Source organism: Lynx canadensis, chromosome D1 (assembly GCF_007474595.2).
Source record: "Lynx canadensis isolate LIC74 chromosome D1, mLynCan4.pri.v2, whole genome shotgun sequence".
Lineage (NCBI taxonomy): Eukaryota > Metazoa > Chordata > Mammalia > Carnivora > Felidae > Lynx > Lynx canadensis.
The window spans coordinates 114,846,233-114,874,231 of record NC_044312.2 but is presented as its reverse complement, the minus strand read 5'-3'; the positions used below and the strand labels follow the sequence as shown (position 1 = coordinate 114,874,231).

At 67.4% G+C, this 27,999-nt stretch overlaps 1 protein-coding gene across 1 annotated transcript; it reads left to right on the top strand.

The window, feature by feature from the left end:
* Nucleotides 1-20: 20 nt before the first annotated feature.
* On the top strand, nucleotides 21-27,291 carry MUC5AC (mucin 5AC, oligomeric mucus/gel-forming). Its single transcript, XM_032594956.1, has 51 exons — nucleotides 21-126; nucleotides 1,526-1,585; nucleotides 2,146-2,205; nucleotides 2,419-2,680; nucleotides 2,953-3,067; nucleotides 3,431-3,521; nucleotides 4,249-4,358; nucleotides 4,467-4,680; nucleotides 4,792-4,917; nucleotides 5,068-5,185; nucleotides 5,452-5,590; nucleotides 5,795-5,905; nucleotides 6,413-6,482; nucleotides 6,559-6,696; nucleotides 6,782-6,946; nucleotides 7,266-7,360; nucleotides 7,577-7,703; nucleotides 7,899-8,154; nucleotides 8,237-8,289; nucleotides 8,585-8,685; nucleotides 8,871-9,022; nucleotides 9,100-9,238; nucleotides 9,338-9,742; nucleotides 10,405-10,644; nucleotides 10,865-11,021; nucleotides 11,549-11,677; nucleotides 11,875-12,037; nucleotides 12,392-12,435; nucleotides 12,530-12,718; nucleotides 13,325-14,647; nucleotides 14,795-15,382; nucleotides 17,252-17,264; nucleotides 19,281-19,771; nucleotides 20,022-20,227; nucleotides 20,656-20,830; nucleotides 21,004-21,254; nucleotides 21,350-21,533; nucleotides 22,008-22,215; nucleotides 22,460-22,638; nucleotides 23,006-23,096; nucleotides 23,204-23,307; nucleotides 23,520-23,551; nucleotides 23,929-24,100; nucleotides 24,356-24,457; nucleotides 24,671-24,708; nucleotides 25,030-25,152; nucleotides 25,237-25,335; nucleotides 25,623-25,742; nucleotides 25,959-26,022; nucleotides 26,140-26,254; nucleotides 26,632-27,291. The coding sequence occupies exons 1-51, from the start codon at nucleotides 54-56 to the stop codon at nucleotides 26,936-26,938; spliced, it is 9,087 nt and encodes a 3,028-aa protein (XP_032450847.1). The 5' UTR covers nucleotides 21-53; the 3' UTR covers nucleotides 26,939-27,291.
* The last annotated feature ends 708 nt before the right edge of the window (nucleotides 27,292-27,999 follow it).

Below are 27,999 nucleotides of genomic sequence, written 5' to 3'. Positions count from 1 at the left end.
TAGGGCTCTTCCTCAGAGGCTGCCCCCGGGGACTTCTCCCCTCCCTCTGCAGGATGGGTGTCGGCCGCAGGAAGCTGGCCCCGCTCTGGGCCCTGGCTCTCACCCTGGCCTGGGCCCAGCACACAGGTGAGGCGCCCACTCACCGGCTCTCCCAGGCTGGCCCTGGCCGTGGCCTGGCATCCCGGTGCTTCCCCCACATGCCGGGAGGGCAGCAGGCCGCCCAGACGCCTTGACCGGGCCTCTGGGCGGGTGGAGTGTGGCCGTGAGTGGCCCCCGGCAGCCTGGCCCCCGGCAGCCTGGCCCCCGGCCCCGGGCCCTGAGCCGTCTTGCGGGTGTCCCAGCTGGTGGGGTTGGGGAGGAACCCTCGGGGACTGCGGGGGTCCACGTTGGGGGTGGGGCCTCTGAGGCTGGGCTGCTCGCCTGAGGCGAGGAAGCAGGAACCCAGCGTCTCTGAGCCCCCCGCCTGCCTTCCCTGGCAGCGGCCTGCAGCCCACTCACTCCTCCACCCGTGTTGCCCTGCTGGTCACTGCCTCTGCACCCCCCCCCACCCCCAGGCCCTGGGCTGAGCGGGTTCTCAGGCCCCTGGGCCAGCCTGGCGGAGCGGCCCTCCTATCCCTGGGTCCCCCTCCCCATGCACCCCCAGTTTACCCGCTCATTTTCCCCATCTGGGCCTTATGGGGGCTTTCCGGGAGCCTCAGCCTTGGGCCGAGGGTGTGATAGTGAGGTCCACACAGAGAGGATGCTGGCGGTGGGGGGGAGGGACTCACAGACCCTCTGCGGCCCCCTCCCCCCAGGTCTGCACCTCCACTTCCCAGGGGCCAGCTGGGTTCTGGCCGGGCGCGGGGTGGCAGTGTGCAGGAGGGGCCAGGGGCCCGTGTTCCCGAGGCACTCAGCACAGAGGGGACCATGCCACGGCGCCCCGTGTGGCCCATACACTTCAGTCCTTGGCTCTTGCCGCCGTGTGCGGGGCCAGTCCCTACCGGTGAGGGCAGCTGGCCCCTGCAGGGGCAGGCCCCTCCTGCCACGCTGGCGTGGCCTCTGAGGGCCTCAGAGATCGGCCTTCCAAGCCGCGCCAGGTTCTTGGGGCGGCCTCGGGGCCGACACGGCCAGCCCTCAGCTCTCCTGCCCTGTGCACCCCCGTGCTGAGCCACCCCCCCGTGCGGTGGCCCTGAGCACCCCCTCTACGGTGCAGCCCCACCCCACTCAGCTCCACACTCCCCAGTCTGTTCCAAGTTGTCCTCCAGACCGCTGGCTTTACTGTTCGACCCTCCACGGGCCGCTGTGCGGAGTGGGGAGATACTCGGTGAACGCAAGGCTCCCGGGGACACCCTGTCAGGGCCAGGGGACCCCCCCTCGAGGGCTTGGGGAGCCAGGCTGAGGTAATGCTCAGAGAGGATCGTGGCTCAGCCCGGACCTGGTGTGGACGGTGTGGACAGAGACCTTCCCAGCGTCCCCAGCCCTGCACAGAGAGAACCCCCTCCTGTTCTGGCCCCTTCTGCCCGCCCATCCCTCTCTTCCTCCGTAGGCTCTGTGGAACATGGCCACGAGTACCTGGACCTCCTTCCTGTCACCCAGGGGCCCGCTGGTGAGTCGGCCCCCCACCCCCGTCAGGGCTGCCCCACTCGGGGCCAGGGGCCTGCTGAGCTCACGGCGACATCCTGCTGTCTCCCCGTAACCCCTGATATTTCATCCACGTATGCGTCCGCGTGGCCTGGGGGTGGGGGCTGGTGGGGTGGCCTCTCCGGGTATTTCTGTGCCGCCACTCTGGGTGTGTGGCCCTGAAGCCCAGACAATCTGCCTGCATTTCCCAGCACTGGGCCCACGGGAGGCTCATCCACGCCTGGCCTCTGCGCCCAAGGTTGACTTTTGAGATTCTGGGCATAAGAAAGTCCCAGGCGTGAACACAGTGCAGGGCTGAGAGCTCCCGGCCCCTCGGGATGGCGTGGCAGAGGTGCAAGGCGGAGGCTGTCGCTGGAGGAGGCTTTGCTGCTCGAGTGTACGTGCAGCCCGGCCCCCCGGGCGCCTTGTGGCCACAGCCTTGGAGAGGCCACCTCCAGTCGCCTTGTGTGGGTGGCAGAGATGCCTACGCCCAGCAGAAGCCATGTGCGTGGGGGGCGCTGTGTCACCCTGCCCCTGCTCCCGCAGGCGACCGGCTGCGCGGCGTGACCATCCTCCCCCCTCTGAGGACGGCGCCAGTGGTTCGAGGTGAGGGAGGGCCTGTGAGGCCGGGCTGGGAGGGGGCAGCTGGGTGGGGTCCCGCTTCCCAGGTGGACCCGGGAGAAGTGCTGGGAAAGGGCCCCGGTCGCCAGGAGGGTCTGGGTCCAGGCGGCTCCTCCCCAGACGCCCGGCCCTCGGGCAGCAGTGTGCTGGACTTGGGGGCACGGGGGCGCCCCTCAGGACTGCCCTGGCTCCCCACAGCTCTGAACGCCGCGCACAACGGGCGGGTGTGCAGCACCTGGGGCGACTTCCACTATAAGACCTTCGACGGGGACGTCTTCCGCTTCCCGGGCCTGTGCAACTACGTCCTCTCCGCGCACTGCGGGGCCGCCTACGAGGACTTCAACGTCCAGGTCCGCCGCGGCCTGGAGTCCAATGTCACCACGCTGGCCAGAGTCACCATGAAGCTGGATGGCATGGTCATCGAGTTGACCAAGAGCTCCATCCAGGTCAACGGGCTCCCGTGAGTCTGGGGGGCTGTGAGGGGGACGTAGGCTTGTCCCCGAGACGGGGGCCCATGGCCCCTCCCCCACTGGGGCCCCGCGCTCTTTTCCTGCCCCTGGAAGTGGTCCCCTCCTGGTCCTGTGACCCCAGGACTGCAGACTCCCTTGTCTCCCCCACTCCCCCTGCTGCCACTGTCCACGGGCACTGTGCTCGTGTCCCACGCGTGACCGCAGGGGACCGCGCTGCCCCCTGCGCGCCCCTCGCCGCCTCAGCCGCGCCCTCTCTCCGCAGAATCCAGCTGCCTTTTAGCCAGTCTGGTGTCATCATCGAGCACAGCAGCAGCTACCTGAAGGTGGTGGCCAGGCTGGGCCTGGCCTTCATGTGGAGCCAGGACGACAGTCTCCTGGTGAGGCCGGGGCCCAGGGCTGGGGTTGGGGGGGGGGCGTCTCCAGCCCAACAGCCTTCCCAGGGAGGGAAGAAAGTGCTCCGGGCAAGGGTGGGTGGGGAGGTCAGAGAAGGTCCCCAACAGGGTGGGGGAGGAGGGAGCCAAGGTGCTATGGGGGCGCTGGGATCTGCACCCCCGATGGAGACCCCGCGTGAGTGGGGTGTCTCCTCCAGGACAGAGAGCCCTGCTCTGCATTGTGGGGGCCGGGGGCTGGTCCACGGTCCCTGACAGCCCCTCCTTGGAAGTGTCCCACACCTTGTCTGTCCCTCCCGTCCCGAGACGTCCCTGGCAGGGCCAGTGGCTGACGTGTCCCTCTCCTTCCAGCTGGAGCTGGACGCCAAGTACTCGAACCAGACCTGCGGGCTCTGTGGAGACTTTAACGGTGTGCCTGTCTTCGACGAGTTCCTCTCCCACGGTGAGCCCCTCCCCACGGCTGTCCCATGTGTCTGCTCCGGGCCCCTTCCCCGGGGCTCCCTGGAAGGCCGCCTTGTCTCCAACTTGTGTGCACGTGCACGCACACCCGCACCTGCACAATCCCAGCACCCACAGGCGCACCTGCCCGCACACTCAGCCGTGCGCCCGGAGGCACATCTGGGGGCCTGTGCTCGGCGCGGCTGCTCTGGGAAGTGGATGTGTAACCACGCACCCTCCTCACCTGAGACCAGAGTCCCACCTCCCATCAGGCCCCGTCACTGTTGCTCGGGCCTCCAGACTTCGCCGCCAAGAAGTGGGACCCGCACGAGCCGGGGTCCCCGGCCCCCAGGTCCCCTTCGCCAGGCCCGTGAAGCCCCACTTAAGGCTCACCCATAGATGCTTCTGGCCGTGAGGGAACGAGCCTGCCCATGCGTCCGGTGGCCCTGGCCCGGCAGGCCCAGCGCAGGCTTGGCTGGGGGGGGGGGCAGGGGGGGAGGTTGGGGTCACTCTCCAGCCCTCTGGACTACAGGCCCGCCCTGGGCTTGGAGAGCCTCAGTCAATAGGCCTCCGCCCTCGGCCTGCAAGCCCCAGAGCCTTGGCTGTTTCCCCAGTCTTCAGACACCCTGAATGTCCCTTGTGGCCACTGCCTAACCCAGCGGTGTGGGTGGGGGAGCAGGGGCAGCCGGGACGCCGCGGGCAACCTGGGGGACGGCTTGTGCTCCCCGCAGGTGTCAAGCTGACCCCCATCGAGTTCGGGAATCTGCAGAAGTTGCACGGCCCCACGGAGCAGTGTCAGGACCCTGCACCTGTGCCCCCGCTGACTTGCTCACTGGGCACCGTAAGTCCTGGAGGGAGTGGCGGCGGGGGCCGGGCTGGGGGGGTGGGCTGTGAGTCCAGAGGAGAGTCCGGGGCCTGGACTGAGCACGGCCTCCCGGCTCGGCCCCAGGGCATCTGTGAGGAGATCCTGAGCAGCTGGCCCTTCCGGGGCTGCAACGCCCTGGTGGACGCCAGCAGCTACGTGCAGGCCTGCCGGCAAGACCTCTGCCTGTGCGAGCACGCCGAGCTGACCAGCTGCGTCTGCGATACGGTCGCCGAGTACTCCCGCCAGTGCGCCCACGCCGGGGGGCGGCCCCTGGACTGGCGCGGCCCCGACCTGTGCCGTGAGTGCCCCGGCCGGCCCCAGCCCCGTCACCGTGCTGCCCTGCCTCGGTCCAGAGGTGGGGGCAGGGTGTGACCACCGCCACCCCCCGCCCCCGTCCTCTACCCTGCAGCCCAGACGTGCCCCCTCAACATGCAGTACCGCGAGTGCGGCTCGCCCTGTGCGGACACCTGCTCCAACCCGGAGCACTCCCAGCTCTGCGAGGACCACTGCATGGCCGGCTGCTTCTGCCCCGAGGGTGAGAGGGGCCCCCACCCCCGCCTGCCCCCCGAGAATCACAGAGGCGTTCTGGACCCCCGGATCTGAAGGGCCCCCGAAGGGCAGGGCAGCCTGGGGCGGAGGGCTGGTCTCCTCCACATGCTCACGCGGTGGCCGCCTGCTTCTGCAGGGACGGTGCTCGACGACATCGGCCAGACGGGCTGCATCCCCGCACCCCAGTGCGCCTGCGTGTACAACGGGGCCACCTATGCTCCGGGGGCTGTCTACTCCACAGACTGTGCCAACTGGTAGGACCCAGGCCCCTGCCCTCCTGTCCGTCACCCCAGACGCGTCCTGGGATGGCCCCTCGGAGGCCAGGGCCCAAGTGCTGGATGCCATCCCTCACGTGGGGCCCTGGGCACTGGCCAGTGGCTCTCCGCACGGGCACCGAGGGGCCCCGGGCTGTGCGGTGATGCGGGCAGGCCTGGGCAAGACCCTTGTCCACCTGCCGGTGAGGAGGGAGGGGCTGGGTGCTCCCGGGGGCCGCGCTCACGTGGTCTCTACCCGCACCCAGCACCTGCTCCAGCGGCCGGTGGAGCTGCCAGGAGGTGCCATGTCCTGGCACCTGCTCGGTGCTGGGGGGCGCCCACTTCTCCACGTTCGACGAGAGGCAGTACACAGTGCACGGAGACTGCAGCTACGTGTTGGCCAAGGTACGGGCCCCGGGGTCCTCGCTGGGACAGAGCGGCTGTCACACGGGAGCCCCTGCCTGGGCTGCGTGCAGCGGCTGCCTCTGAGGCCGCCCTGGGAAAATGCCCCGGCTCCTGGTACCAGCCCCACAGGGAGCCAGGCGGTGGGGGGGGGGGGACGCAGGGGGCTGGGGTCTCTGGGCAGAGTGTGAGCACTCGTGTCTGCAGCCCTGTGACAGCAGCGCCTTCACTGTGCTGGCGGAGTTGCGCAGGTGCGGTCTGACGGACAGTGAGACTTGCCTCAAGAGCCTGACCTTGAGCCTGGACGGGGGGCACACGGTGAGAGCAGATCCGGGGGGCCTGGGGGGGGGGCACACGGTGAGGGCAGACCCGGGTGGGGGCTGGTGGGGGGGCATAGTGAGAGCAGACGTGGGTTGGGGGAAATCCGTGTCCCTCGTGGCAAGTGACCTCTGCCCAAGCCCTCGATCCCCGTGTGGGCGGCGAGTGGCCAGGGGGCACGGCCCGGGGACCCTCCCACCCCACAGATCTCTGAGTGACGGTCCTCAGATGGAGCAGCTCAGGGAGGGACCAGGGCACGTCCGGTAGCTCGTGCATTGAAGGCAACGTCCGTATTTTATAAAGTCACTTGTGTTTTTACGTGACTGAGAAAATGCAGTCCTTGAAGGACACGCAGACAAGCTGAGCATGGGGTCATCGGCCCCTCTTTGTGGGAGCCTGTGGCCTCCATGGGCAGGGGTCTCTCAGGGGCACGTCAGGGCCTCTGGGGCCACTTGGGGCGCTGGCAGAGCCCCGACTTGCCCTGACCCTGCTGTGTACTGCTCCCAGGTCATCGTGGTCAAGGCCAGCGGGGAGGTGTTTGTGAACCAGATCTACACCCAGATGCCCGTCTCAGCAGGTGAGGGCGCCGGCCCTGGCCCCCTGAGGGTGCCGCTGCTCACACCCCACTGAGACCTTGTCCCCTGTGTCCACAGCCAACGTCACGCTCTTCAGACCCTCAACCTTCTTCATCATCGCCCAGACCAACCTGGGTCTGCAGCTGGACGTCCAGCTGGTGCCCACCATGCAGGTGTTCCTGAGGCTGGCGCCCGAGCTCCGCGGGCTGACCTGCGGTAAGAGGGGCCGCCTGCCCTGGGGGCCGGAGCCCGCCCTCGGCGGCCGGGGCTCTCGGGGCCTCATGCTGCCCCCCTGCCCCAGGCCTGTGCGGGAACTTCAACCAGAACCAGGCCGATGACTTCCGGACCCTCAGCGGCGTGGTGGAGGGCACAGCCGCCGCCTTCGCCAACACCTGGAAGACCCAGGCCGCCTGCCCCAACGTCAAGAACAGCTTCGAGGACCCCTGCTCCCTCAGCGTAGAGAACGGTACGTGGATCCATGGGGCCCCAGGGCCCCCTGCGTGCCGGTGACCCCCCCCCCCCCCCCCCCCCCCGGCCACGGAGGTCCACTCCGGCCCCGAAGGAGCGATTCAGGTGGTTCACAGGCAAACTCCCCAGCGGCCGTGGTAACTTCCGGAAGGAAAGGAACAGGGTGTTGTGGGGGTGGTGGAGGCGGCCCTCGGTGTGCCTGTGGGCCACAGACGGGCGCTCGGAAGGAGCCAGGAGCCTGCCCGCTCCGGGCGCCGTCCTCTGCGGAAGGCGCTTCTGTGTGACCCCAGCTGACCTCCCCGCTCCTCCGTCCACAGAGAAGTACGCTCAGCATTGGTGCTCCCGACTGAAGGACCCCCATGGCCCCTTCGCCCAGTGCCACGCTGCCGTGAGCCCCGGCACTTACCACTCGGTAACGGCCTCCCCCTGGCCCGTCCCCTCTGGCCCGGGCTAGCCCGGCTCCGCCGGCTACGGAGATCAGGGGCCGTAGTCCTTCCAGCTCCCACCTGGAGGGGGTCTGCCGGGGGTGTGGGGGCCCCCGGCGCCAGCTCGAGGAGGGGCCCCAGAGGAGGCGGGGGGCAGCGTGGGGATGCTCGCTGAGTGTGGGTGACCACGGCCCCGTCCCCAGAACTGCATGTTCGACACGTGCAACTGTCAGAAGAGCGAGGACTGTCTGTGTGCGGCCCTGTCCTCCTACGTGCGCGCCTGTGCCGCCAAGGGGGTGCTGCTCAGAGGCTGGAGGGACGGCGTGTGCAGTGAGTGTCCCCGAGGGTCCCCCGGTGCAGGAATACACGCTCCGTGGCTCTCCCTGCTTGGGGCTCCCGTGCTGGCCGGGGACCCCGCGGCTGGAGCAGGCCCGGGGTGGGCAGGGCCGCGGGGGGGGGTGGCCGGGGACCGGGTGGCGACCTCCGCCCTGCGCTGAGCGCCGCCCCCTTCCCGGCATCCTGCAGCGAAGCCCATGGCCACCTGCCCGAAGTCGCTGACCTACCAGTACCACATCAGCTCCTGCCAGCCCACCTGCCGGGCCCGGAGTCACGAGGACGTCACCTGCGGCATCCGCTTTGTCCCCGTGGACGGCTGCGCCTGCCCCCAAGGCACCTTCATGGACGAAGCGGGCAAGTGTGTGCCGGCCAGCAGCTGTCCCTGCTACCACGAGGGCTCCGTGGTCCCCAACGGGGAGTCGCTGCACGAGCGTGGGGCCATCTGGTGAGAGCCCCTGCCGGCTGGGCCTGGGGAGCAGGGCGGCTGAGGTGGGGGGGGGGGCCCTCTGACCGCCCTCTCCTCCCAGCACTTGCACGCAAGGCTTGCTGAGCTGCATCGGAGGCCACACCCCTGCCCCAGGTGAGCCCTGAGAGCGGGAGGGAGGGGCTCTCGTTTCCACGCCAAGCTTCTGGGCGGACGCGCCCGGGTCAGCGTGGCTGGCGGGGGGCTGACACGTTTCTGCGTCAGGCCTGGTCTGTGCCCTCTGGGCTCGGGGAGGGGGTGGCGAGGGGGTGGGAGCAGGCCTCACTCTCGCGCCCACGCAGCACCCGGCCGGTCAGGCCTCGGGGCGGCACACCCCCGGCTGCTGGGAAACTCTCAGAGCCAGCCTGGTGGGTGGCGGCTGGGGGCCCCTCAACGGCCCCTGCCTCCCCAGTCTGCACCCCGCCCATGGTCTACGTTGACTGTCGCAATGCCACGCCGGGGGCCGCCGGGGCCGGCTGTCAGAAGAGCTGCCTCACCTTGGACATGGAGTGTGTGAGTGTTCCCCACGCCCCCAGGGACCCCCCATGGGCACCCGCCGCGTGGCCCTCTCAGGCTGGGCCCAGGAAGACCCCTGCCCGAACGCTGTCCGGGCCCCCTGCAGGCCGTGGCGGGGGGGCCCTCTGCTGTCACCTCCGCCGTCACCCCCGGCCCCCTGACCTGTGTGTTGTGCCCCACAGTACAGCCCCCGGTGCGAGCCCGGCTGCGTGTGCCCCGACGGGCTGGTGGCCGACGGTGAAGGCGGCTGTGTCGCCGTGGAGGACTGTCCCTGCGTGCACGACGAGGCCAGCTACCTGCCCGGCCAGACCGTCCGGGTGGGCTGCAACACTTGGTAGGCGGGGCCCCGGGACCCCACCCCGGCCGGGCCGGCCCCGCTTCGGCCTGACTGTCCCCCCCACCCTCCCTCAGCACCTGTAAAAGCAGGATGTGGCAGTGCACACGTGAGCCCTGCCTGGCCACCTGCACGGTGTATGGGGACGGCCACTACATCACCTTCGATGGGCGGAGCTACAGCTTCAGCGGCGACTGCGCGTACACACTGCTTCAGGTACACGGTCCCCGCCCCCCGCCCCCTGCAAGCTGCCCAGGCCGTCCCAGCCCCCACCCCCCCACCCCAACTGCCGCGTCGGCCTCCACCTGTCCCCAGGACCACTGTGGTGGGAACAGCACTGCCAACGGGACCTTCCGAGTCGTCACGGAGAACGTCCCCTGCGGGACCACGGGTGTCACCTGCTCCAAGGACCTCAAGCTCTTCCTGGGGGTGAGTGGGGGGCCGGGTGGGAACGGGGGCAGCCGCTCAGAGGCCCCGGGGAACTCTTGGAAGGTGAGTGGGGACGGGCCTAAGGGACCGCATCCCCCCCCCCCCCCGCAGAGCTACGAGCTGAAGCTGAGTGGCGGCAAAGTGGAGGTGATCCAGAAGGGCGTGGGGCAGGAGGCCCCCTACTCCATCCGCCAGATGGGCATCTACCTGGTGGTGGACACCGAGGTCGGCCTGGTGCTGCTGTGGGACAGGAAGACCAGCATCTTCCTCAAACTCAGCCCCGAGTTCAAGGTGGGCCCCCGCCCCAGGACGGCCCAGACCGAGGGCCGGCTGGGACGGCTGTGGGGTGGGGGACACACACAGACGGACAGAGGAGGGATTCAGCCGGCGGGCCTCGAGGGAGGCGGCAGGTAGGAGGTCCGCCTGTGTCCACTGCGCGCCGTGGCTCCTTCTCCCAGAGCTGAAGGTCCCTCCAGGCTGCGGTCCCAGGATGCGCCCCTGGATGCTTGGGGGGAGGATCCCCCCGGCCTCCTCCGGCTTCTGGGGCCCCAGGCGACGCTCCGACCTCTGCCTGCAACCTCACGTTGCTGTCTTTGCTCTGTGTGTCTGTGCCCAAATGTCCCAGTCCTACGAGGACACCAGGCCCTGTGTCCTCAGCCAGGATGCGTCCGTGCTAGCTGGAACTCCACCTGCGGAGGCCCTATTTCCACATGACGCCATGCTCACGGGTCCCCGGTGATCTGAGCCAGTCTTTGGGGGACCTCTTTCCTACAGGAGGGACACCCCCGTGGCCCCGAGCGCTAAGTGGGGCCGTGCCCGGAGGCACAGCGCTACCCTCCCCCCCAAGGTGTCCTGGGGACACGCAGCCCCGGGGGGAAAGGAACGGGGGCACAGGAGGCAGGGACAGGGGCTCTGGCCCTTGCAGCCTGTGTCCTGAGCCCCCTCGTGTGCAGGGCCGGGTCTGCGGGCTGTGCGGGAACTTTGACGACAACGCCGTCAATGACTTCACCACGCGGAGCCAGTCCGTGGTGGGCAACGCCCTGGAGTTTGGCAACAGCTGGAAATTCTCCCCGTCCTGCGCCGACGCCCCGGCCCCCAGGGACGCCTGCACCGCCAACCCGCACCGCAAGTCCTGGGCCCAGAAGCAGTGCAGTGTCCTCAACAGCGCCACCTTCGCCGCCTGCCACGCCCACGTATGTGGGTGCTCCCGGGGCGCCTGGGGAGGAAGGGACAGAAGTGGGGCTGGCATCTCCTTCCACCTTTTGGACCAGCCCGCGGTCCGCCCCGCGGGACCATGAATCTGCTGTCCCTGAGCGGCGGGGGAGACGGCCCAGGTCCGGCCACGCCCCGGGCCTGACCCCCAGCAGCCCCGGGGAATCCGGCCCTGAATCCGAAGCCTCTCTCCCCCGCCAGGTGGAGCCCGCCAAGTACTATGAGGCCTGCGTGGGCGACGCGTGTGCCTGTGACTCCGGGGGCGACTGTGAGTGTCTCTGCACGGCCGTGGCCGCCTACGCCCAGGCCTGCCACGACGTGGGCGTGTGCGTGTCCTGGCGGACCCCGGACATCTGCCGTGAGTTCACGGGATGTGTCGTCGGGGCAGGGCGGGCCCCCACCCCAGGGAGCGACACACTGCGCGGTTAAGGCTGGTCGCCCGCGGAGGGGGACGGCGGGTGTCGGAAAGGAACGTGAAATGGGGAGGGGTGTCACCGATGGACAGACGGGAGAATGTTCTGGAACCCAGAGGGGTCAGTAGAGCCCTGCTCCCCGACCCCGCCCGCTTAGAACCTGGCCGGAGGGGAGCGTAGTGGGCAGCCGCTCCGGCCGGGGTCCCCCACCCTGGCAGGCGGCACCCCCGAGGAGCCGGGGGACCCGCGGCTGCGTCCGGTCACGGGCATTTGGGGCCCACACCCCCCGAGGCCCCATGCGGGAGGCACAGGGGAGGGACGGGGCTTGGTCGAAGGTCGGGGTGCAGGGGGAGCCCGGCCGGCCGCCGGGTGGCCCTGGAGGCCGTCGTTGCCAGGGCGGCGCCCCGCCTGGGGCCGCTGGTGGCTCGCTCTGGCCGGAGCCGGCCCGCTGAGTCGGCCCCCTCACCTGCAGCCTTGTTCTGCGACTACTACAACCGCGAGGGCCAGTGCGAGTGGCACTACCAGCCGTGTGGCCCGCCCTGCATGAGGACCTGCCGGAACCCGAGCGGCCGCTGCCTGACCGACCTGCCGGGCCTGGAAGGTGCGCTGCTGCCCTGCTGGCCAGAGGGGCCGCCTGGGGTCCTGGGGTCATGGCGGGGTCTGTCCTGGGGCCCTGGGGTCCCAACCCCCGGAGGTGCCGCTGTGGGTGCGGCCTCGAGCTGGGGACTGGGCCAAGGCGGTGGGGGTGGGGCGGTCGGGCAGGCGGTCGGCTGGGACTCAGGCCTCTCTGGGCTGCAGGCTGCTACCCCAAGTGCCCGCCAGAAGCCCCCATCTTCGACGAGGACCAGATGCAGTGTGTGGCCACGTGCCCCACGCCCCCCCCGCCGCCGCCCTGCCGCGTCCAAGGCAAGTCATACCGGCCGGGGGAGATGGTGCCGTCTGACAGGAACTGCCAGTCCTGGTGAGTCCTTGACCAGAGGGGCAAGCAGCTGGAGCGTGTGGGGTTCGACCCTCGCCCTGCGGGACGGACGGGGGGCCGCAGCCTGAGGCGTTGAGGGGAGGGGAGAGGAGCGGGAGGGGGTGACGCCGAGTCACGAGGCCGCCCCAAGGCCGCCGGAGCAGATGCCCCGAACGGGAGGTGGCCGTCGGGCGGTCAGCGGGGAGCGACGCCGGCCCCCAGTGGTCACTGACTGGAAGGGGCTCCCTGAGAGGGCGCGACCTCGGCCTCCGTGCCCAGCGGCCGGGGCTGAGGGCCGGCTCCGGCACCGCGGCGATGCCCTCGCCCCCAGACTCACCTTCTTCCTCCCGTCGCCAGCGTCTGCAGCGAGAGCGGGGTGCAGTGCGCCTACGACACCGAGGGTGAGCGGCCGGCGGCCTTCCTCGGGTCTGGGGTCTCCAGGTCCCCGCCCGCCCCCCCGCCCCTCACGTGCCCGGCACCCCCTCCTCCTCACAGCCTGTGTCTGCACCTATGACGGGCGGCGCTTCCGCCCGGGGGACGTCATCTACCACACGACCGACGGCACGGGGGGCTGCATCTCCGCCCGCTGCTCGGCCAACGGCACCATCGACAGGAGGGTCTACCCCTGCGGCCCCACCACCCCCACGCCACCAACCACCTTCTCCTTCTCCACACCCCCGCTCGGTAAGGCGGGGCCGCCCCTCGTGCCGGGAATCCAGGAGGGGACCGGGGGCCGGACGCTTGTCATCTCTGCAGCCAGGAAGGGCCCGCTCGTCCAGCGTGCAGGGCGGGACCGGCGTCCTCAGCTGTGCCGTCAGGGCCGGGGCCCCTGGCACGGGGTAGGGCTCTGACAGGGGACCTCAGGCAGGCCTTTGGATGGAAGGGCCACCGGGAGCACCCCTGGGGAGTCCTTGCCCCATCATTGCCACCTGCCTGTCTTAGGCCACACCGAGGGTCAGGTAGCCCAGCTCCTCTCCCTCTTAAGGGGGTCGTCCTTAGAGCCCTAGCGGACCTTCCCGAAAGAGTGCAAATTCTGCTCAGGGTGTAAACGAGATCGATTCACCTATTTATTCAACTGCTGTGGGCTCCACACATGCCCTGTGCCGGGTGTGTCCCGGGAACTCGGTCCCTGTGTTTCCCAAGCTCCCGTCACAGGGGGGGACGGTCACGCAGACTGACATGGTGAGACGTGCAAGGCAGCTGACTGCCGGGGGGACAGGGACAAGGGGTGACAGGGTGCCTCGGGGAGCCTAAGAGACTTAGCCCTCCCGCCTTCTCTTCTGCCCTCAGTCGTGAGCTCAACACGTCCAGCCCACACGTGCCACAGCCCTGCCAAGAGCACGGTGCGGCCCAGCACTCGGAGCGGTGCCCCGTCCTCCACCCCAGGCACGACCTCCAGTCCTCCGACGAGCCCTCCCCGGTCCCGCCAGGCCTGTGGGGAAGATTGCCGGTGGTCACCGTGGCTGGACGTCAGTCACCCGGGACGGGGCATCGACAGCGGTGACTTCGACACGCTGGAGAACCTCCGTGCCCACGGGTACCAGGTCTGCCCGACGCCGAAGAGGGTGGAGTGTCGGGCTGAGGACGCCCCCGAGGTACCGATCCAGGTCCTGGGGCAGCACGTGGAGTGCAGTCCAGCGCGGGGCCTGACCTGTTACAACCGCAAGCAGGCTTCGGGGCTTTGCCACAACTACCAGATCAGGGTCCAGTGCTGCTTCCCCCGTACCTGCCCTACCACTGGCGGTCAAACCCAGACCACCACACCTGTCCCAGGGACGAGCACAACCACCCCGAGTACGTCTACACCTGTCCCAGAGACCACTACAACCACCCCGAGTACCCCTACACCTGTCCCAGGGACCACTACAACCACCCCGAGTACCTCTACTCCTATCCCAGGGACCACTACAACCACCCCGAGTACCTCTACTCCTGTCCCAGGGACCACTACAACCACCCTGAGTACCTCTACTCCCGTCCCAGGGACCACTACAACCACCCCGAGTACGTCTACTCCTGTCCCAGGGACCACTACAACCACCCCGAGTACCTCTACTCCCGTCCCAGGGACCACTACAACCACCCCGAGTACCTCTACTCCTGTCCCAGGGACCACTACAACCACCCCGAGTACGTCTACACCTGTCCCAGGGACCACTACAACCACCCCGAGTACCTCTACTCCCATCCCAGGGACCACTACAACCACCCCGAGTACCTCTACTCCCGTCCCAGGGACCACTACAACCACCCCGAGTACCCCTACACCTGTCCCAGGGACCACTACAACCACCCCGAGTACCTCTACTCCTGTCCCAGGGACCACTACAACCACCCCGAGTACCTCTACTCCTATCCCAGGGACCACTACAACCACGCCGAGTACCTCTACTCCTGTCCCAGGGACCACTACAACCACCCCGAGTACCTCTACTCCTGTCCCAGGGACCACTACAACCACCCCGAGTACCTCTACTCCTGTCCCAGGGACGAGCACAACCACCCCGAGTACCTCTACTCCTGTCCCAGGGACCACTACAACCACCCCGAGTACCTCTACTCCTGTCCCAGGGACCACTACAACCACCCCGAGTACCTCTACTCCTGTCCCAGGGACCACTACACCTGTCCCAGGGACCACTACAACCACCCTGAGTACTTCTACTCCTGTCCCAGGGACCACTACAACCACCCCAAGTACCCCTACACCTGTCCCAGGGACCACTACAACCACCCTGAGTACCTCTACTCCTATCCCAGGGACCACTACAACCACCCCGAGTACGTCTACACCTGTCCCAGGGACCACTACAACCACCCTGAGTACCTCTACTCCTGTCCCAGAGACCACTACAACCACCCTGAGTACCTCTACTCCTGTCCCAGGGACCACTACAACCACCCCAAGTACCCCTACACCTGTCCCAGGGACCACTACAACCACCCCGAGTACCTCTACTCCTATCCCAGGGACCACTACAACCACCCCGAGTACGTCTACATCTGTCCCAGGGACCACTACAACCACCCTGAGTACCTCTACTCCTGTCCCAGGGACCACTACAACCACCCTGAGTACCCCTACACCTACCCCAAGTACCCCTACACCTGTCCCAGGGACCACTACAACCACCCCGAGTACCTCTACTCCTGTCCCAGGGACTACTACGACCACCCCGAGTACGTCTACACCTGTCCCAGGGACCACTACGACCACCCCGAGTACCTCTACACCTGTCCCAGGGACCACTACGACCACCCCGAGTACCTCTACTCCTGTCCCAGGGACCACTACGACCACCCCGAGTACCCCTACACCTGTCCCAGGGACCACTACGACCACCCCGAGTACCCCTACACCTGTCCCAGGGACCACTACGACCACCCCGAGTACCCTTACACCTGTCCCAGGGACCACTACGACCACCCTGAGTACCCCTACACCTGTCCCAGGGACCACTACGACCACCCCGAGTACCTCTACTCCCGTCCCAGGGACCACTACAACCACCCCGAGTACCTCTACACCCGTCCCAAGTACCCCTACACCTGTCCCAGGGACCACTACAACTGTGAAAAACACTCTGTTGACCTCGAGGCCAATGCCAGTTTCAACGACACCTGAACCTTGTTTACAAAAGTTGTGCAACTGGACCCAATGGTTCGACAGCAGCTACCCTGGTCCTGGCATAAACGGTGGAGATTTCGACACTTTTCATGACTTGAGAGCCAAAGGACATAAATTCTGTGAAAAGCCCAGCAACGTGGAGTGTAGGGCACAGTTCTTCCCAAACATCCCACTGGAGGAGCTGGGGCAGGACCTGATCTGTGACAAGAGCCTGGGGCTGTTATGCCTCAACAGGAACCAGTTGCCGCCGATCTGTTATAACTACGAAATCCGGATCGAGTGCTGCGAGCTGGTGGATGTGTGCAGAAGCACCACACACCCTGTGACGTCTGAGACCACGTATTCCACCCGAGAGGAACCCGGGACCCAGACACAGCTTACCTGGACCACCGGAATCCCCTCGTCTCCCACACGGCACAGCACTGCCAGCTCCGTGCACGCGCACCCCACAACCAGCATCACAACCGGCACACACTCAGTCTCCCCAGCCGTGACCATCCCCTGCCAGCCACAGTGCACGTGGACCAAGTGGTTCGACGTGGACTTCCCATCCCCTGGGCCCCACGGAGGAGACGTGGAAACCTTCGGCAACATCGTCAGAAGGGGAGAGAAAATCTGTCGCCGGCCCGAGTACATCACGCGGCTGGAGTGCCGGGCCGAGAGCCACCCCGAGGTCAGCATCGAGACGCTGGGCCAGGTGGTAGAGTGCAATGTCAGCAAGGGCCTGGTGTGCCGGAACCGGGACCAGGGTGGCGACGTCGGGATGTGCCTCAACTACGAGGTCCGCGTGCTGTGCTGTGAGCCCCCAGAGTACTGCTCTACCCACAAAACTGTCGGAGTACCTCACACTTCAAGCGTTAGCACCACCAGGCTAACTGAAACCACCTCCCACCTGGTGACATCCAGCTCAACCTCCGTGCCGAAAACCAGCTCAACCTCGGTGACAGAAACCAGCCCAACCTCGGTGACAGAAACCAGTTCAACCTCGGTGACAGAAACCAGCTCAACCTCCGTAACAGAAACCAGGCCAACCTCGGTGACAGAGACCAGCTCAACCTTGGTGACAGAGACCAGCCCAACCTCGGTGACAGAAACCAGGCCAACCTCAGTGACAGAGATCAGCTCAACGTTGGTGACAGAAACCAGGCCAACCTCAGTGACAGAAACCAGCCAAACCTCGGTGACAGAAAGCAGCCCAACCTCAGTGACAGAAACAAGGCCAACCTCGGTGACAGAAACCAGGCCAACCTCGGTGACAGAAACCAGCTCGACCTCGGTGACAGAGACCAGCCCAACCTTGGTGACAGAGACCAGCTCAACCTCGGTGACAGAAACCAGCCCAACCTCGGTGACAAAAACCAGGCCAACCTCGGTGACAGAAACCAGCTCAACCTCGGTGACAGAGACCAGCCCAACCTCGGTGACAGAAACCAGCTCGACCTCGGTGACAGAAACCAGTTCAACCTTGGTGACAGAAACCAGCTCAATCTCGGTGACAGAAACCAGGCCAACTTTGGTGACAGAAACCAGCCCAACCTCGGTGACAGAGACCAGCTCAACCTCGGTGACAGAGACCAGCTCAACCTCAGTGACAAAAACCAGGCCAACTTCAGTGACAGAAACCAGCCCAACCTCAGTGACAGAGACCAGCCCAACCTCGGTGACAGAAACCAGCTCGACCTCGGTGACAGAAACCAGTTCAACCTCGGTGACAGAAACCAGCTCAATCTCAGTGACAGAAACTAAGCCAACTTTGGTGACAGAAACCAGCCCAACCTCGGTGACAGAGACCAGCCCAACCTCGGTGACAGAAACCAGCTCAACCTCAGTGACAAAAACCAGGCCAACCTCGGTGACAGAAACCAGCCCAACCTCGGTGACAAAAACCAGGCCTACCTCGGTGACAGAAACCAGCCCAACCTCGGTGACAAAAACCAGGCCAACCTCGGTGACAGAAACCAGCTCAACCTCAGTGACAGAGACCAGCCCAACCTCGGTGACAGAAACCAGCTCGACCTCGGTGACAGAAACCAGTTCAACCTTGGTGACAGAAACCAGCTCAATCTCAGTGACAGAAACCAGGCCAACTTCGGTGACAGAAACCAGGCCAACCTCGGTGACAGAGACCAGCTCAACCTCGGTGACAGAGACCAGCTCAACCTCAGTGACAAAAACCAGGCCAACTTCGGTGACAGAAACCAGCCCAACCTCGGTGACAGAGACCAGCCCAACCTCGGTGACAGAAACCAGCTCGACCTCGGTGACAGAAACCAGTTCAACCTTGGTGACAGAAACCAGCTCAATCTCAGTGACAGAAACTAGGCCAACTTCGGTGACAGAAACCAGCCCAACCTCGGTGACAGAGACCAGCCCAACCTCGGTGACAGAAACCAGCTCAACCTCGGTGACAAAAACCAGGCCAACCTCGGTGACAGAAACCAGCCCAACCTCGGTGACAAAAACCAGGCCAACCTTGGTGACAGAAACCAGCCCAACCTCGGTGACAAAAACCAGGCCTACCTTGGTGACAGAAACCAGCCCAACCTCGGTGACAAAAACCAGGCCAACCTCGGTGACAGAAACCAGCTCAACCTCGGTGACAGAGACCAGCCCAACCTCGGTGACAGAAACCAGCTCGACCTCGGTGACAGAAACCAGTTCAACCTTGGTGACAGAAACCAGCTCAATCTCAGTGACAGAAACCAGGCCAACTTCGGTGACAGAAACCAGGCCAACCTCGGTGACAGAGACCAGCTCAACCTCGGTGACAGAGACCAGCTCAACCTCAGTGACAAAAACCAGGCCAACTTCGGTGACAGAAACCAGCCCAACCTCAGTGACAGAGACCAGCCCAACCTCGGTGACAGAAACCAGCTCAACCTCAGTGACAAAAACCAGGCCAACCTCGGTGACAGAGACCAGCCCAACCTCGGTGACAGAGACCAGCCCAACCTCGGTGACAGAAACCAGCTCAATCTCAGTGACAGAAACCAGGCCAACTTCGGTGACAGAAACCAGGCCAACCTCGGTGACAGAGACCAGCTCAACCTCGGTGACAGAGACCAGGCCAACCTCGGTGACAGAAACCAGCCCAACCTCGGTGACAGAAACCAGCCCAACCTCGGTGACAAAAACCAGGCCAACCTCGGTGACAGAGACCAGCTCAACCTCGGTGACAGAGACCAGCCCAACCTCGGTGACAGAAACCAGCTCAACCTCGGTGACAGAAACCAGGCCAACCTTGGTGACAGAAACCAGCCCAACCTCGGTGACAAAAACCAGGCCAACCTCGGTGACAGAGACCAGCCCGACCTCGGTGACAGAAACCAGCTCGACCTCGGTGACGGAAACCAGCTCAACCTTGGTGACAGAGACCAGCTCAATCTCAGTGACAGAAACCAGGCCAACTTCGGTGACAGAGACCAGCCCAACCTCGGTGACAGAGACCAGCTCAACCTCGGTGACAGAGACCAGCCCAACCTCGGTGACAGAAACCAGGCCAACCTCGGTGACAGAAACCAGCCCAACCTCGGTGACAGAAACCAGCCCAACCTCGGTGACAAAAACCAGCCCAACCTCTGAGCCCAAACGCAGCACAACCTCTGGTCCTACAATGAGCACAAGCCCTGTTCTCAAAACTGAAACAACCCACTTCACACCCGTGACCATCCCCTGCCAGCCACAGTGCAGGTGGACCAAGTGGTTCGACGTGGACTTCCCGTCCCCGGGGCCCCACGGAGGAGACGCGGACACCCTCGGCAACATCGTCAGAAGGGGAGGGAAAATCTGTCGCCGGCCCGAGTACATCACGCGGCTGGAGTGCCGGGTCGAGAGCCACCCCGAGGTCAGCATCGAGACGCTGGGCCAGGTGGTAGAGTGCAACATCAGCAAGGACCTGATGTGCCGGAACCGGGACCAGAGTGGCGAGGTCGGGATGTGCAACTACGAGGTCCGCGTGCTGTGCTGTGAGCCCCCGGAGCACTGCCCTCGTACTTCTGTGACGCCTTACGCGACTCCATCCACCAAGCCCTCGTCCCCTCCAGAACCGACCTCCGTGGTGTCCACCACGACATGTTACTGCAGCGTGTCTGACAAGTTCTACCGCGCAGGTGTGTGCTGCCCCGGCCACTGTGAGGGAGAGGGAGGGGTCCTTTGTCCCCGTGACTGAGCCACGTGTTGTCCCCGAGGCGGCAGTGAGCCGTCCTCTAGGATTCATCCCGTTCGTTTCTGGGCAGGAGGGCCTCCTACCAGGTCAGCCCTCGGGGCGGACCGCCACCCTGCAGGGGCCAGTCCGCGCTGTGCCTCTCCCCGCCCCCCAGCATGGCCCCGCTGACACCCGCCTGTCCCCTTGTCTGCCAGGATCCATCATTTACAACCGGACCGACCTCGACGGCCACTGCTATTATGCCACGTGCAGCCTGGACTGCCACGTGGTCAGGACGCACTACACCTGTGCCAGCGGCACAACACCTCCCGTCCCAACCACCTCCCCGGCCGGGTCCTCCCCTTCAGCCTCCGCGCCCGTCACCGCGCAGGGGTGCCCAAACGCGGTCCCCCCAAGAAAGGTAACTCCCCCCTCCCCGCCCACCGCACAGGCTGGCGCAGGGACCCTCAGCGTCTTTGCAGCTCGGCTGAGTGGGAAAGTCCGTGGCCTCGGGCCGAAGCAGGCAGGCGGGGAAGTGGCCGGTTCTGGTCACTGCCGGGGACGGGTCCCGGCCCGGCAGCCGGGAGCGCGTGGCCTGGGGTGGAGGCTCGGCTGGCTGCGGACGACCGGGCACCCAAGCGGGTGGTCCAGGCTCTGGGGGGCGCCGGGCAGCCAGGGAGGGCGTGTAGGGTCGGGCGGAGCTCCGGGAGTGGAGGCCACGTGTGAGGAACAGGGTGGCGGGGGACCACCTCCGCCCCCCAGAGAGCCCCCCTCGCCAGCCCGGTCCCCTCCCGCGGCTCCTCTCTCAGGGGAGCCCGGCGCCACAAGCCTGAGGTCTTTCCTCCACAGAAAGGCGAGACCTGGGCCATGCCCAACTGCTCTCAGGCCACCTGCGAGGGCAACGGTGTCATCACCCTGCAGCCGCGGCCGTGCCCGCAGGTGCAGCGGCCGGTGTGCGCCAACGGCTACCCGCCCGTGAAGGTGGTCGACCCCGACAGCTGCTGCCCGCACTACCGGTGCCAGTGTGAGCCGGGGGCCAGGCTGAGGGGGAGGGAGGGACCTGGGTTAGACACCGGGAAGGCCTTCCGGACGGCAGGGCAGGGGACGGACGGTGCCGGGTGGAATCCTGCCTGAGCCCCAGAGCCCGTGGGGCGGGGGTGGGAGGGGGCCCCGCGTAAGGCCGCCGCGTGCCCGCAGGTGTGTGCAGCGGCTGGGGCGACCCCCACTACATCACCTTCGACGGCACCTACTACACGTTCCTGGACAACTGCACGTACGTGCTGGTGCAGCAGATCCTACCCGTGTACGGCCACTTCCGCGTGCTCATCGACAACTACTTCTGCGGGGCGGAGGACGGGCTCTCCTGCCCGCAGTCCATCATCGTCGAGTACCGGCAGGACCGCGTCGTGCTGACCCACAAGCCCGTGCTCGGGGTGATGACCAACGAGGTGGGGAGCCCCGCCCCGGGCAGCCCCACGCGGACCGGGGCCGGCCGGGGGCGCCCCTCATTCGCTCCTCTCCTTGGCCCGCCGCGTGTGTCTAGATCATCTTCAACGACAAAGTGGTCAAGCCCGGCTTCCAGAAGGACGGCGTGAGCGTCTCCCAGATCGGCATCAAGATGTACCTGACCATCCCCGAGCTCGGCGTCCAGGTCATGTTCTCCGGCCTCATCTTCTCGGTGGAGCTGCCTTTCAGCAAGTTCGCCAACAACACCGAGGGGCAGTGCGGTGAGCGCCTGTCCCCGCCGGGCTCTGCCCACGCCGGGCCCTTTCTCTGCTCCGTGCCTGTAGCTGGGAGCGCCTGGTGCGGGAAGGGTCGCCTTGGCCGAGTCCCCCCCACCCCGGAGGACACATTCTCGGCCGGCCGGGGCCGAAACTGCCTCAGGGCACCGAGCCTGTAGGCGGTTCTGCTTTCCAGCGGCTCCCAGCGGGTGCGGGTCAGCAGCTCGCGGGGCGGGGGGCCTGGCCGTGTGCCCCACACCTGAGGCTCGCACCTGCCCGTCCCCCAGGGGGACTGCCCGGTGTCTCAGTGGGGGGCGTGTTGGAAGCTCAAAGGCTCAGGTCTCTCAGCCAGGCCATCGAGTGCCGCGCTGAGCGCCAGGGCCCCACCCCCAGCTCGGGGACGCTGCGCGCTCGGGCAGGTGGTGGTGGGGGGGGTGCTCTACTGGCCCCAGTCAGCCTCCCCCGCCTCCCTGGCCCCAGGCACCTGCACCAATGACAAGAAGGATGAGTGCCGTCTCCCCGGGGGCACCGTGGTGCCCTCCTGCTCTGATATGTCCGGCCACTGGAAGGTGACGACGCCCCACCAGCCGCCCTGCCACGGGCCACCCCCGAAGCCCACTGCAGTCGGGCCCACGCCCTCGCCCGCCCCCTGCCTGCCTTCGCCGATCTGCCAGCTGATTCTGAGCGAGTGAGATGTGGGGGCGCAGAGTGGGCCTACGGGGCCCCCCCGGGGGGAAGAGGGTCGCTGTGGGTCCGCCAGGGCTGGCCGTGGGTCCGGGCCTGCGTCATGACCCCGGGCGCCACCTGGCTTTCCAGCCCAGGGGAGACCTCGAGACAGAAAGAGCCGTGGGGCAGCCGCCGGCCGCCCTCCCCGGGGCACGCAGACCCGGGCAGGCCCGAGCTGCCCCACGACCCGGTGCTCCCGGCCACAGGGTCTTCGAGCTGTGCCACCCTCTGATCCCCCCGCTGGCATTCTACCAAGGCTGCACCTTCGACCACTGCCACCTGAACGACTCCAACGTGCTGTGCTCTAGCCTGGAGCTGTATGCGTCCCTCTGCGCCTCCCGAGGCGTGTGCATCGACTGGAGGCGCCACACCAACCACACGTGCTGTGAGTGTCCTCCGAGCGGCATCGGCCGGTGCCAGCGTGTGGCCAGGGGCCGGACGACCAGTGGCTGGACTTCCTGGAGCGGGGTGGGGGGGGGTGGGGAGGAGCGGGGAGGAGCTGGGGGAAGAGGAGGAGGGGGAGGGGGGATGGTTGACCCCAGGGCAGACTGCACTCGGCTCCTGGAAAGAAGGGAGGAGCACCCAGATTGGGGACTCAGGGCCTAGAGCACAGGGGTGGCAGGGCCGTGCACGCAGGGGTGGGGCCGGCGGGGCCCCGCTCCCGGGCTGCAGAGCCCCCCCGGCGGATGCCTGGGGATGAGTTGGCTCGGGGCCGGGGCCCTCGGCCTCAGGTGTCCTCTCCCTCCTCACAGCGTTCACCTGCCCTGCTGACAAGGTGTACCTGCCGTGTGGCCCGTCCAAGCCCTCATACTGCTATGGGAGTGACAACAACACCAGCCTCGTGTATGCACCCGCCTCCCCCTCCTAGACCCACCCCCGGGGACCCTGGCCCGGCCTTCCCCTGCCCTGGAGAGCACAGGGACCAGGCCGGCCCTCTGCTGTCCCTACAGGGCTCTTCAGGACACTGTCCCCATCACAGAAGGCTGCTTCTGTCCAGAGAACATGACGCATTTCAGCATGAGCTCTCCAGTCTGCGTGCCTGCGGACTGCCACAGTACGTCCCCACGGTGGGGGGTGGCGGGTGGGGGCGGGCGTGGGGCTTGGGGCTGGCAGGTGCACCTTCCGCCCGAGCGAGTGCCAGGACCAACCGCCCTCCCAGATCTGCACTTCCCAGCCAGGGCCCGGGGGCCCCCCGACGTGGCTCCTGCCCCCGAAGGGCTGGGGGCTGCTGCCGCCCACCGCTGACCTCACTCTCTCTCCCTCCAGGGTGCCTGGGCCCCCACGGGGAGGCTGTGGAGGTGAGTGCGCCATGCCGGGGGGGGGGGGGGGCAGGGCTTCCTCTCGGCGCCAGAGTTTCAGATGAGGGGCAGGGAGGGGCCCAGGCTTCTCCGGCAAGATCTGGGAGGCTTCTACGTGGGGGTGCCCACCCCCGGGGGTGGCCCTGCCCTGTCCTCCGGCTCCACTCGGACACCGTGAGGTCACCCACATGGCACCTCCCACCCCATCTCCTGCCCCTGCGGCCACCGCCCTGCACTCTCGAGGCCCCCTTCCCCCGGGTTCCCCCACTGGCCCTCGTCGGTGGGCTCCCAGAACCACCTGGTCTGGCTGCAGCCGTGCCTGGACAGGCAGGTGACTGACCCCACAGCCCTGGGCTCACACGTGCCTCCTCCTGCAGCCCGGCCACACCATCAGCGTGGACTGCCAGCGGTGCACCTGTGAGAGCAGCACGCTGACAATGAGCTGTCACAGGCAGCCCTGCCCCCTGCCCCCAGCCTGCCCCCTGCCCGGCTTCGTGCCTGTGCCTGCAGCCCCGCAGGCCGGCCAGTGCTGCCCCCAGTACAACTGCGGTGAGTCCGGGCTGCTGCCCCTGCCCCCCGCCCCATGCCTTCCGGGTCGGCTTCGGCCGAAAGCACAGGGGCGCCTGCCCACGAGGGTGCCGTGGCGCCGGCACTTGGGGGGACGCTGGCACCTGGGGGACCCACCACCTGCCCACCGGGTGGCTGGCGCTCCCGAAGACCCCTGGGGATCACCCCCGGGTGGGGGTGGGAGCTGGCGCAGAGCCGGACACAGGCCCCCGAGCACCTCCGTCCTGCCCACTGCAGCCTGTGACACCAGCTACTGCCCCAAGCCCGTGGCCTGTCCCGAGGGCTCCCACCCGGTCGTGACCTATACGGAGGGGGCCTGCTGCCCCAGCCAGAACTGCAGTGAGTGTCTTTTCTCCGGGCTGCGCTGCGCGCTGCGGGGGGGGGGGGGCAGCCTCTCTCGGGGTTCTCCGTGGCTCGGGGTAAAGCTGGATGAAGCCACGGCTGGACCACCGCGGCCGGGGACCCCGGGGCCGGGCGACTGCCCGTGCGGACAGGGTGGCGGGAGGGCGGGAGGTCAGGGTGGCTCCGTGAGGCTGTTCTCCTCTTGCACAGGCTGGGATGTCTGCAGCGTTAACGGAACCTTGTACCGGGTAAGGAGCAGATGGAGGTCCGGACCCCCGGGGCACACGGGACCCTGAGCGCTCTCCGCCCCTGCCCCTGCCGGCTCCTCCCGAGCCTGGGCCAGGACCCCTGCTGGCTCGGGTGGCCGCAAGGCAGCCGTGAGCTCTCCGGGGACCACCGCCCACGGAGGCAAGGGCCTGGGGCTCCCCCTCGCCCACCCAGAGTCACCCAGGGGGACCGGTCTGCCTGGCGGGGGGGGGGGGCCGGGCCTGGAGCAGGGGGGGCCGGGAAGGCAGGGGCCCGGGGCCCGGTCTGAGCTCGCCAACACTGGCCACCCTGACCCTCCCCAGCCCGGCTCCGTGGTCTCCTCCAGTCTGTGCGAAACGTGCAGGTGTGAGGTGTCCAGCAGTCCCCAGTTGGACACGGTCGTCATCAGCTGTGAGACCCAGATTTGCAACACCCACTGCCCCGCGGTGAGTGCCTGCGTCCACCCCGGGAAAGCCAGCGCCCGGGCTCGGGCTCCATTTTCAGCCCGCCCTCTCCACCCCTGCCCGCAGGGCTTCGAGTATCAGGAGCAGAGTGGGCAGTGCTGTGGCCTGTGTGTGCAGCAGGCCTGTGTCGTGAACGCCAGTGACAGTTCCACCCGCATCTTCTACGTGAGTCGTGGCCGCAGGGCCCGGCTGGGGGGGGGGGGGCCCAGGGCCGGGGGATGAGTCCCGGGAGGGACAGAGCCAGCACGCCCCTCGCAGGAGCCCCAGGCAGGCCGGGCCTCACCCCGGCCTGGACAGAGCAGCTGTGAGGCGCACAGGGACGGCAGGGTCTGGTGCACCGGGGCCCCCGGGCAGAGGGGGGCTCCGGAAGCCCACGGGCTGGGGGGCAGACACGTAGACGGGCAGACGGACCTCCCCTGCCCGCTCACCCTGCTGGTGCCTCTTCCTCGCAGCCCGGCCAGTCCTGGCCAGACCCCACGAACCCGTGTGTGACCCACGAGTGTGAGAAGCACCGGGACGGGCTCGTGGTGGTGACCAGGAAGAAGGCGTGTCCCCCACTCAACTGCCCTGCGGTGAGCTCCGGGGACACACGGCCCCGCCTGGCACGCTGCGGGCCCACGGGAGGCCACGGCAAGATTCGCCCGGGGTGGGGGCGGGGAGGCGCGGTGGGCCCCCTGCAGCACCCACAGGGGCGCCCCCTGCCTGCGTGGGGCACTGTCCACTGCCGTGTGACCCCCTGCTTCCGGGCCGGCCGCTCCGGCGCTCAAGCAGCCCCTCTGTCGGCACAGGCCCAGGCCCAGCTGAGCGAGGACGGCTGCTGTCTCGCCTGTCCCCCGCCCCAACCTCGGAACCGTGAGTGCGAGCGTCTGCGGGGGGTGGTCGATCCTGCCCACTGGGGGTGGGGGGATGGGGGGGGCCGGGGAGCCATCCAGGCCTGAGCCGCGCCCCCGCCTCCCGTGTCGCCCGCAGAGTCGGCCTGTGCGGTATACTACAAGCGTGAGGTCATCGTGCATGGAGATTGCAGGTCCCCGCGGCCCACGAGGGTGGCCTACTGCCAGGGCAACTGCGGGGACAGCAGTGCCAAGTACGTGAGCCCCGACTCCGCCAGGCAGAGACCAGTTTCCGCAGGGCAGCGTCCCCAGGACTGGCTGTGCCGGGCGCCCGGGCCGGAGGGGAAGGCAGGACGGGGGTGGGGGGGCAGGCGGTGGGGTCCTGACGCTGCGGGGGGTGCGGGGGGGTGGTGGCTGGGGCCAGGCCTTCGGAGGCCGATGGAATCAGGCTGTTCTGTTTACTACTGAGGCCGCGGACACAGTGGCCCCCTTGGCGGCGTGCCCACAGGTCAGCGGTGGCACGCTGCCGGCCCGGAGTCCGCCGGGGGAGCCCGGGATGGGCACGTGGGGCCCCGGGGCCTGCGGGGGGCTCCGGGCGTGGCGCCGGGTGCTGAGCGGGCCCTGCCCACAGGTACTCGCTGGAGGCCAACACCATAGAGCGGAACTGCAGCTGCTGCAGGGAGCTGCGGGTGTCGCCGACGACAGTGACCCTGCGCTGCAAGGACGGCTCCAGCCGAACCTTCGGCTACACCCTGGTGAAGGAGTGCGGCTGTGTGGGGCAGCAGTGCGGCCCCCGCGGCAACCTAAGCCATTCGAAGGAGTCGGGGCCCTTGCAGAGTGACGAGGAGCAGAGCCAGGAGACGGGGCACACGGGCTGGAGGAGGGGGTCCAGCAGTCCTTGGAGCTCCCGGCCACCTCCCTCCAGGACCCAGCGATAAGGGTCCCGTTCCCCGTAGCCCCAGCTCCAAGGCCGGTGGGACCTCGGTCCAGGCGGCCCGAGATCAGGATGCACTGCCCGCCCCGCTCTTCCGTCTGCAGGGTCCACGGCCCTTGGAAGTGTGACGGCCCTGAGGGACCTGGGCAGGCGGGGCTCCTCTGGCCACGGGTCCAGTCTGCTTTTCCCCGGACGTAAGCATCACGGAAGGGTCTTATCGATGACGGCCACTTGGATGTGGTGCCCGGCCATTCGGCTGGCCACCGGGAGGCAGAGCCTCACCCCTGCCTCGGCCCTGGGCCTCGGGAAATGGCCAACTGGTTCCATAAATACATCTGGAGCATTTTGCACCTTGCAGACTCTGTGTGATTTTTAAGCCTGTCCGTGAAACCCAGGAACGGGGCGGGGGCAGACTGGGTCCCAGAGGGCGCACACCACAGCCGTGGGGCGGACTGGGCAGACGGTGGGCGGGGCACCTTCTTCAGGGGGGTTCCTGCTGCCTCTGGCTGTTGGGGGCTGGGGGAGAACGCTTATCCATTCGGAGGGTGGGGGAGGGGAGGAGTCCCGCGCGGCCCTGCCCTGGGCCTCAGGACACATTTATCTACCCAGCAGGCCTCGTGTGGTGAAGGAACCTTCTAGAACAAGGCTCCATCTTTTTCCCACAAAGCTTCAGGTTCCCCATCACACTGACGCTGGGCTCAGTGGGCGTGCACGAGTGTGTGTGCACGAGTGTGTGTGCGAGTGCACGAGTGAGCTTGTGTGTACACTCGCGGGCACGCAGCCCCACCGCAGACGGAACCCGTACCCCTTCCCCCGTGCCCCCTGCAACCCCCAGATCTGCCGAGAACCTCCGTGTTCCTAAAGCCCCGCCCCCTCTTCCTCAGACGGGCCCCTTCCCCCCCCACCCCCCCACCCCGTGCAGAGATGCACCAGCCCCACAGCAGCACCCGGGGGTATGGACAGGGCCGGCCCTTGGTCCAAAGACCAGGCCAGGCCAGTCCCAGGTGGGGTGGGACCGCCCTTTACAGTTTATGGAGTGCACCCACCGGCACAGGCTCGCCCTCT